General features: G+C 25.0%; 2 protein-coding genes across 2 annotated transcripts in view; both read right to left on the bottom strand.

Annotated features, from left to right (window-relative positions):
- Window positions 1–2,291, bottom strand: part of LOC105626485 (odorant receptor 4-like) — a 2,660-nt gene extending 369 nt beyond the window's left edge. The window contains exons 1-3 of the mRNA XM_012207786.1: window positions 2,142–2,291; window positions 1,951–2,064; window positions 523–678 (exon numbers count right to left, since the gene is read on the bottom strand). Coding sequence (XP_012063176.1) covers window positions 523–678; window positions 1,951–2,064; window positions 2,142–2,198 — 327 coding nt within the window. The 5' untranslated portion in view covers window positions 2,199–2,291. The remainder of the gene's footprint in view (window positions 1–522; window positions 679–1,950; window positions 2,065–2,141) is intronic.
- A 2,819-nt stretch (window positions 2,292–5,110) lies between these two features.
- On the bottom strand, window positions 5,111–6,330 carry LOC105626486 (odorant receptor 85b-like). The gene is made up of 4 exons (XM_012207787.1): window positions 6,274–6,330; window positions 6,089–6,202; window positions 5,294–5,449; window positions 5,111–5,161 (listed from the first exon to the last, which is right to left on the bottom strand). The coding sequence occupies exons 1-4, from the start codon at window positions 6,328–6,330 to the stop codon at window positions 5,111–5,113; spliced, it is 378 nt and encodes a 125-aa protein (XP_012063177.1).
- Window positions 6,331–10,539: the final 4,209 nt, after the last annotated feature.

Raw genomic sequence — 10,539 nt, 5'->3', positions numbered from 1 at the left:
ATCTATTTTTCGAACCCTTTCAGACCAAATTTCAGCCAGAAAAGACGCATAGTTCACGTTTGGTAGTCATTTGAAGTAGCTGTCTCAAAGTCTGCAAAATACTCATTGACGGCGACAATGACTTCCTCATTTGACGAGAATTTCTTCCCACCGAGCCAAGTTTGGGAACAAAAAGAAGTCACACGGGGCCAAATCCGGAGAATAGGGTGGATAAGGAATCAATTCATAGTTTTGTCATTGCAACGGCGACTTGATGTTGTCTTGATGGAAGAGCACTTTTTTGCGCGCCAATCTCGCTTCAAATGACTACCAAACGTGAACTATGCATCCTTTCTGGCTAAAATTTGGCCTGAAGAGGTTCGAAGAGTGGATCTTTCGAGATGTCGCGTCATCAAATGGATTGTAGCGCCATTTCATGGAAATTTATCAAACTTATCAAACGACTCATGTATATATATATATACAATACGGAATGTCAAAACATTTTATTTAACTGTTTAGAAGGATATTCCAAAAACTTACACTTGTAAATGTGGTTAAAGATAAACTTGTGATTTTCCCTGCCGTGATCATGAGTTGTTTTTGAGATCTCATTATTATGAACATCAAAATTTTTCTTTGATTTAACGGTAAATCATACCAAAATGACTCGTATGCTGCATCAGCGATTGATTTACTCTGAAAACAGTGTGAAAGATATAAAAAAGATATAATAATATAATATTATGATTTTTTTTATTAAATTAAATATTGTTCGAAAATCTTATTTATGATAAAAATGACAACGATTTTTCTAATCTTTTACTGTTATACAAAAATTTTATACAAATTTTTATACAAAATTTTTTAAATTGAAATAAAATAAATATGTATTGCTTATTGTGAAAAAATAGAAACAGTATAAGTATTATGAAGTAGCATTATAAAACATTTGAAGTATAAAAATACAATAATATATATTACAAAAATTCAGTTACTTTTAATATCATTTCTTTTTAATAGCACACTTTATTGACGTGATATTGTCACGACATATTTCCATTATATATCCGATACATGTCAATGTTTAATTAATGTATTGTCAATAAACTGTGCAATTCGAATTCTGTTTTCAAAATAAAAGAATTCTAATACTTCCAATAAACACATTATTCTTTTCTATTACTTTATATTACAAAACTGTGTTATTATGTTATATTTGTTATTATGTTATAAATATTGTGACATCTTAATGTTATAAGCATTTTGACTATTTAATATTATATTGCATTAATGAGATTGTAATGCCTAAAATACATATATTAATATTTACGTTTTAAACAAATTACATATACACATGTGAAAGTGTTGTGTTCATAACATTCTGTTTTTATTGAGCAACACATTTTTATAAAATATTTATTTTATTTAATATTAGTTTTATTATTATAAATAAAAAATTTTTAAATAATAACAAAAATCTAATTTTTTTTTTATATAAAATATTTTATATATAAAATTTTTTATATAAAATATTTATATAAAATATTTAAAAATATTTTAAGTATTAAAAATAACTTATGCAAAGTTTCATTGAGATTTACCAATTAGTTTATAACAGTATTTTGTTTATTTACACAAAACAATTAATGTTTGCATCTTACTAATGTAACTTTACATAAATATTTTTGAATTCTTAAGTATTTATGTAAAAAAAATGAGATTTTTATCATTATTTTATAATACATTTTCATATATTTCTATAAAAATACACATTTAAAAAATATTACTTTATATTGAAATAATTTTTGATCCAGATGGTCAACTGTCTTTAATTTTTTTGTATTATTTTTAATATAATTTAGAATAATCTGTAATTTTTTTTAAATAATTCTTAACATATTGCATTTGCCTTACAACCTCTTTAAGTACGATGTATACACTTGAAATTAATAATTTTCAAATACTAACCTTCAGATTGAGATATTCTCCAGCAAAACATAAGATGAAAACTTCTAATATCACAGCAAGATAAGCAAAAATGGATTTTAATATTGTTGTGACACTAGTCTCAATATAAAACGACTATATTGATAAATAATAAGACCAAATATATACATTAACTGCAATATTAATCATAATAAATTTATTGCTGTACTCACAATTATAATAATAAATCCTAAACTGCAAATAACTAGAGTATTCCAAATAACTTGCATCAAGGCAATAAAGGAGAAAAGTGTTTCAATGTTATCAGAAAACCAAAAGATTCTGTTGTGTCTCTCAATCAGTATACCTAATGTAGATGTGGAAGTCTTATCAGGAAGAACTTTCGCAGAAATAGTTTTGAATTCTTGACATAATATATCAATTTGTCCACTTACATGAAGTACCTAAAGTATATATGTAAATTTCTGTAAAGTTTTGAAATATGGAAAGTATCACATATATAATTTTACGAAGAATTGTTTGATATAATAAAACAGTAAAATGCAGTGCACCTATCAGTAATATTCAATTAACACATTAAGTGCCGAGATTATTTTACTTATTCTTCCATTTACATATTCAACTATATTTTCTTGTTTTCAAAACTTTTCAATTTTTAATAAGGATATTAAATTTTGTATCGGTCACTCGCGACTAATGCGAATGAAAAGTTCATTATTGATCATTAGATCGACACGGCACTTAACAATCATAATTATTAAATTTCTTTGAGTATAAAATCTTATTGTACTAAATTAAATTTGTATGACACGTTATAATTCATATACATATATAAGTTTTATATATCAAAGCGTATATGAAAAAAATGACTATAGTTACCATGACCAAAGTCACCCATCAATACATTTTTTGGTTATAAGAACTATAATACGATTGTAATAACTATAAGCTGGCATATCTTAACGACTGTAAAAATATGTCCATCTTACGGTTATCACAACCAAATATTGATGGATGAAAATTGTTATTTCCGATTGTGACAATTGTAACACTTTTTCTGTGTATGTTAAAAATTAAATTTTGTTTTGAGGTGCCAAAGGGTTTGCGAGTTATCGCCGCGTCATGATCTGTTACTAATGTCAATGTTTTGTTGCCGTTCACTTTATCAGTGGACTCCTCGCCTTGATGAAGTAAACGGCTGATGAGATTCACAAAACATTGGCATTAGCCATAATCTGCAAGCATTTGACATCTCTAAAGAACATACTCGTGAAAATCTCAAAATTTCTGATCTGTCTACTGACATGATGTACAGTTAAATAATTTCTATGAAAAATCAAAATAATAATTTATAAGATAAAACTTACTAAAGTAGAAATTAATGCGTTTACAATAGAAACCGTGCTCGTATTTAACAATACATGTAGAAATAAAGTTAGGGCCAGCAGCTCAAAAATCGGCGATTGCTGATTTTCAAAAGGAAAATGTACCTTTATAGGAAATTCCCGCAAGGTATTATTGTAATCTTCGATTTCATATACAAAATGAACTATGTAACCGCTTAAAAGATAAAACACCCCAACAATTATATAAATACTAATCATAATATTAGCATAAAAATGCGATGTATTGGCTTTAATTATCATCACATACAAATGCTGATCAATATCAACGCATTCATGCCAATCATTGTCCATAGCAGCCAAAAGTTGATAAACGACTCTGTAATATATTACTTTAATTAAACAGATATTGGGATAAAAATGACACAGTTTATTCAAAACTCTATAAATCATGAGTTGAATTAAGATACGCTACATTTATAGAAGATCTAATCGATAACATATGTCATATATATAAGAAATTAATATCTAATTTGTATTATTATTATTATTATTATAATGTTGTGTTACAGAGCGGGATTGGGATAAAGTTAACGTTTGCAGCGACACAACATCTTACCGACGATGTATCCAAAGTATAACTACTTTAAAAATTGTCAAGCTGTAATCTAAAGACGCGGGTAAGCTATCGACAAGATTTGAAAGCTCACTGATCTTGAAGTGCTCATATACGTATCGATATTGAAAATATTGTACAATCAATATGCTACATATATAAATTAGCCAATAAGGAATGGACACACCCGGCCACACACCAAGCAATTGAAGACCGATTTTCAACACCGGACTGACAGTACTTGTGACTACCATTCGTATACAGTATTGAAATCGAAGAGAATAAAGATCGACACTATGGTTTGTGAAAGAACTGAAAGAATACTAACAGTTTCTTCAATTGCAATCCCACGCAGTCCATCCCCTCTTATGTATAAATATGGATTTATCAATATATTGTAGTATAAGCAAATCGAAATTGAGCTCATTATTTGTATAGACATCCTGTAATTTTTTGTTGATGATCTAACGTATACTCGCAAAGTAATAAAGATATCGGACTTAAACTCAGAATGAACAAATTGATGCCTCATTGTCAGTTTCCTTTTTTTTATTTGTCTCTTAACAATGCGATTTCAACATAAAAAAGTTTGCTACTTTCTATACATAGCAAAAAACGTACAGCAGAACAATAGTAATTACATGTATATTAAATATTGAACGAAACTAAATTGAATTATATTTGTGTGCAGTTCTACCTTTGTCTTTTAAAGAAATAATTAGGGGGAAAATAACAGAGAGAGAAGAGAAATGAGAATGTAATAATAAGTAATTCTCTTTAATGATTCTAAATTGTCATGAAGAATATTCGCTTGAGGAAGAAATTTTAAAGGTAAAATTTTTTTCAATTAAAAATATTATAAACGTTTAATTTTAAGTGTATCTATATCCAATAAGATATTATCAAACTGAATATACAATTCTCTAATGAAGAATCAATATCTGAAAATGCCATGTACTGTGCAGTTTTCTTTAGATATAAATATATAATGTAATATAATAGTAATAATAATAGAAAATACAAACTTATTTGCATTTATATGAAATGTTTTATAATAGATGAAATTTTTAATTTATATAATTCATTAACTAATTACTAATCAATAATAGTTAATAACCTGTTAATAACAATTTAATTTAGATTTATTACCAATATTGTTTTACTTATTGGTTCATTAATGACATTATTATTTCAACAAACGTATATTACATTTTTGTTCAAATCAATACATCACATTTAGGACAGATATATATGATACTGATGCCTTCATGATCTAAAAAAAAACAGAAATAAAAAAATTAAATCTCTATAAATTATATTTATGTTTAAAGGATACAAGCAGATTAATTATAAGCAAAAATGAAATTCCTAAAGAATTAGACGTCCAAAAAATTTTAGGAATTACATTTGTAAATGTGTCAAATGACATATCCATCATTTTTCCTGCTGTGATCGCCAATCGCTTCTGAGATCTCATTATTATAAATATTATTATTTTACTTTGACGAGACGGAATATCATACCACAAGGATTCATATATTGCATTGGCAATTAATTTACCCTAAAAGAAAATAGTTTTAAATGCAACGGTTTTTAACATAATATTTATTGGTTCTACTTATTCGATAAATAAAATCTTTCTTTAATTATCGTTGCCAATATTACGACATTAAAAAACAAATGTATATCATAAAGAATATCAAGGAAAATAGAGAAAACAGAGAAAGATTGATAAAAGAAGATTAAAATTAAAATTCTGTTCTATTTTTAAAATATGAAAAATTATGTGATTTTTAATGAAATGACAATATTTTGGACCTACAACAATTTTTTTTGTTAGAGATATTTATTGAGAGAGATTTATTGATATTACGTTACGTCGACACTATATGTTATATTTATAAAACAAATATCATTTCTTAATTAAAAAACATTATTATTTAAATAATTAAATAATTTTGAATAATATTATATGCATTTTAATTAAAGTACATATTATCTCTAAAAAACAACATGTATTTCATCATAATGCTATGATTATATATGTATATATAAATCAGAATAAGTACTTATATTTTGATTTATTTCTTTGAAATTTTATTATTAGAAATGTATATTCATGATTACATAATGTCAGAAAATTTCATCTTTATTAACCATCTTGATTAATCATTTCGCAAATACTTACTAAAATACTTACTTTAAAACTAAGATATTCTCCGGCAAAGCAAATGATGAAAGCTTCAGCCATTATAGCAAAGTAAGAAAGAATCGTTTTTATTAATACGAAAACACCAGTTTCGCTATGAATACACTAATTCGATAAACAATAAAAAGAAAAATTATTAACCATGTCAATTACTGCACATTTACTGCAGCACTTACAATTATAATGAAAAATCCTAGAAAACAAATAACTAACGTATTCCAAACAACTTGCATTAATGCAATAAAAGAGAAAAGTTTCTCGATGTTCTCGGAAAATGATATAATTCTGTTGTGTCTTTCGATTAGTATTCCAAATAAAGACACGACAGATTCGTGAAGAAGAGTACTCCTAGAAATTTTTCTAAACTCATAACACATTATATCAATTTGTCCACTAACATGTAGTACCTAAAATATACTTAAATTTTTGCATAATTATTTTATATAAAAAAGATTCTCATGCTATAACAAATATATTTCGAATATACAATGCACATACATTTATATAATATATTTATTTGTTCAATTAATACTAAATAATTTTTTTTTGTAAAATTAATACTAAAATTTCGAATACAAGCATTAATTACACTTCTATACTTTTGCGTAGAAAATCGTATATCGAATAACAAAATTATACAAATATATTTAAAGTGAAATATTAATACAATTGAATATTACTTTAGTTAGAAATATATTATAATCTTATGTCACAAATTGCTTTGTTAAGTATAAATTAATTCAGATGAAAATATAAAATATTATATATATTATATAAAATATAAAATATTATATATATTATATATATAGTTACCAAAGTAAGGACCAATCCATTTAAAATGCAAAGTATGCTGACATGTAACATTACATGTAAAGCTATTGTTACAACAAGAACCTCAAACATCGGTGATTGTTGAGTTTCGAAGGGAAACTGTATCTTTATAGGAAACTGCCGTAAAGTATGATTTTGATCTTCATTTAAGAACACAAAACGAATTACATAATCACCTAAAAGATAAAGTAGCGCAACGGTAGCATTAACACTCAATAAAGCGTTAGAAATAAAATGTGCTATATTGGCTTTAATTGTCATCATATACAAATGTTTATCCATATTGATGCACTCGCGCCAGTCATTATCCATAGCAACCAAGATTTGATGAAGAACTCTGTAATATATATATTTTTTCAATCTGTCAGATGTTTCAGATAAAAAGATCACATTTTTTTCGATGGATCAATGTTGTATTTAAGAATAACATCAAGCTAAAGTTTAGATAATGATGTTATATTACTTCATGATATTATATTACGGTAAATAAAATAATGTGTTAAGAAACTGATAGAAAATCATGTTTTTTGAACACGACAATTAAGCATAGTTGAACTATTACATAGAGAAATATCTTACTGACGATGTATCCATAGACCAATCAATTTAAATAACGTTAAACTGTATTCTAAAGTTACAGTCAAACCGTCAATGAGATTCGAAAGCTCGCTGATCTTCAAATGTTCAAAAATATACAAATACTGGAAGTATTGTATAATCAATGTGCTTAACGTAAAACTCAGCCATTGAATGGTAGAATACGAAACACGCGGCCAAACGCCGAGTATTTGAAGACCAATTTTCAGCACTGGGCTGATAGTACTTGTGATTACCATTTATCAATTGTGTTTAAAACATAAGAAAATAAAAATCAGTATTTCAGCATTTGTTCGATACTTTAGACGTAAGAGAAGTAAATGATTGTATTATACATTTCTTCAAGTATTGTATATCCCCATACCTATTCGCGTAAATATGGATCAATCGCCACGTATTGTGTAGTATAATAGCAAATCGAGATAGAGTTAATTTTTTATGAACATTCTGTAATTTTCTATTGATAGTCTAACAACATACATTATTTTCAAAGTAATAAAGATATCGAACTCTGGATGAACAACTCGATGTGTAATTATCAGTTCCTTTTTCTTGCAAACTTGTCTCTTGACAATATAATTCCATCAAAAAAAAATAAATGTCTACTACATTCTGTGTAGAACAACATTAATTATATATTAGGTATTCTAAGCAAATGGAACTGAATTATATTCTTGCAGTTTAACCTCTGGTGTTTAAAGAAATAAAGTGAGAGAACAACGAAACGGAAATGTAATGATTAGTAATTCCTTTTAATGATTTTATGAACGATATCATACAAAAAAACTCGTTTGAAGAAGAAAAAAAACATAAAAGTTTTTAATTGGAGATATTAAAAATATTTAATTTTTAATATGTTTATAACCAACGGAATATGCTTATACGCAAATTTAATGTATGATTCTATAGAAAAAAGTCAATGCCTAAAACATCTAACATTCTCTGCACTAAGTCTTTTAAATAAGAACGTACAATGTATATAATAATACCCGAAATCAAAAAATTATTTGCATTCGTATTAATTAGTATTTGTTAAATATAATTTTTAATTTATGTAATTTATTAAATAATAATTAATAAAAAATAATTAATAATCTGTTCATAACAATTTAATTCTAAATTCATTGGTAATACTGTTTTACTAATTGACTTACAACAATTATATTATAATTGCGACAAATGTATATTTCGTTTTTATTCATATTGATACATAGCATTCATTATACATTCACGGTTACATATTGACGCTTTCTAAAAAATGAGAATAAAAAAATTAATTTTGGTTTATAAATTATATTTGTGCATAAAGAACATGTGCAAATTGATTATAAGCACAAAATAAAATAATCTCTTTAAAATTAAGTATCCAAAAATTTTTTAAATTATATTCATAAAAATTTCAAACGACATGTCCATCATTTTTCCTGCCATAATCACTAATTGTTTCTGAAATCTCATTATCATGAGTATTATCAATTTATTTTGATGTAACGGCATATTATACCATAACGATTTGTATGTTATACTAGCAATTAATTTGCTCTAAAAGCTAATAATGTCAAATACAAGATTTTCTGCGTAATTATATATATAAAATAATTATATTTAATTCTTTTTAAAAAATTGCTTTATTAAATTTGTCTAAAATATAAATATTTTTAATGTTATAACAATATTATAAAGATTAAAAAATAAAGATATTATTAGAGAATAACAAAAAAAAAGAATAGTAAAATGAAATAAGATTAGAAAAACTTTATTAGAAATGCTTCATTCATCAATTTCTAATTTTTTTTAGAATATATAAGAAATTACACATCTCTATAAAATGACAATTTACAAATATTTTATAATTTCAGTAATTTTCTATTACACGCAACAAAGAGACAGAACAACATTCTATTTAAAAAATATCATATTTGTAATATTATTATATTTGTGAAATCTTTTTTAAGACAAAAACATTATTGTTAAAAAAATTAATTATTTTACATAATATTTTATGCACAATAATATATTAAAATATTACTGTTAGAAACCAATGTTTATAGATATTTCATTATGGCATAATAGATATATATAATTATTATTAAATATAATTATTATTAAATATATAATTAGATATATATAAACTCTGCAAAATGTTAGATATATAAAATATATAATTTATAATTAAAAAAATTAATAATTAAAAAAAATTTAAATACTTAGACACTTACTTTGACTAAGATATTCTCGGGCAAAACAAATAATAAAAATTTTAGTTAGTAGTGCCAAGATAACTAACTAAGATTTATATTAACACGAAAACAATAGTTATGAACAGATTAATTCGAACAAGAAAAAGAAAAAATATTATATATCGTATAATTATTACATTATTATAAAACTTACAATTATCAAGAAGAATCCTAGACTGCCATTGATTACGTTATTACCAAACGACTTGCATTAATACAATAAAGGAGAAGATAGTGTTACATAAAAAAGGTCTTTAAAACTTGACTAAAAGTCATCCTAGAAACATTTTTTTGAAAAAGTCTTACAGACATCTCTTTTAAGTCGTCTGAAAGACACCTTTAAAAAGGTCTTTAAAACTTGACTGAAAGTCAGCTTAAAGTTGTCTTTTCAAAAAAGTCTTACAGACGTCTCTTTTAAGTCGTCTTTCGAAATGAAGACTCTCTCTGTAAGACATGCATGTTTACTGGGTAATTTCTTCATTTTTTGAAAATGAAATAATTCTGATGTGTCTCTCGATTAGCATTCCAAATAAGGACATAGTAGATATATGAAGAAAAGTATTTTTAGAAATACTTCCAAACTCGTGACACATTATATCAATTTGTCCGTTTATATGAAGTGGAGCACTTGGAATATACTTATATTATTTAAAAATTGTAATTATTAGATATGAAAGAGATTCTTGCTATTAATGTTTGAATAAAATGAACAAACATTATATGTATATATATATATATATATATATATATATATATATATATATATATATATAT

This window comes from Atta cephalotes, assembly GCF_000143395.1.
Source record: "Atta cephalotes unplaced genomic scaffold scaffold00005, whole genome shotgun sequence".
In the NCBI taxonomy this organism is placed as follows: Eukaryota; Metazoa; Arthropoda; class Insecta; order Hymenoptera; family Formicidae; genus Atta; species Atta cephalotes.
Note: the sequence above shows the minus strand (reverse complement) of the source record. Positions and strands in the feature narration are given on the sequence as shown.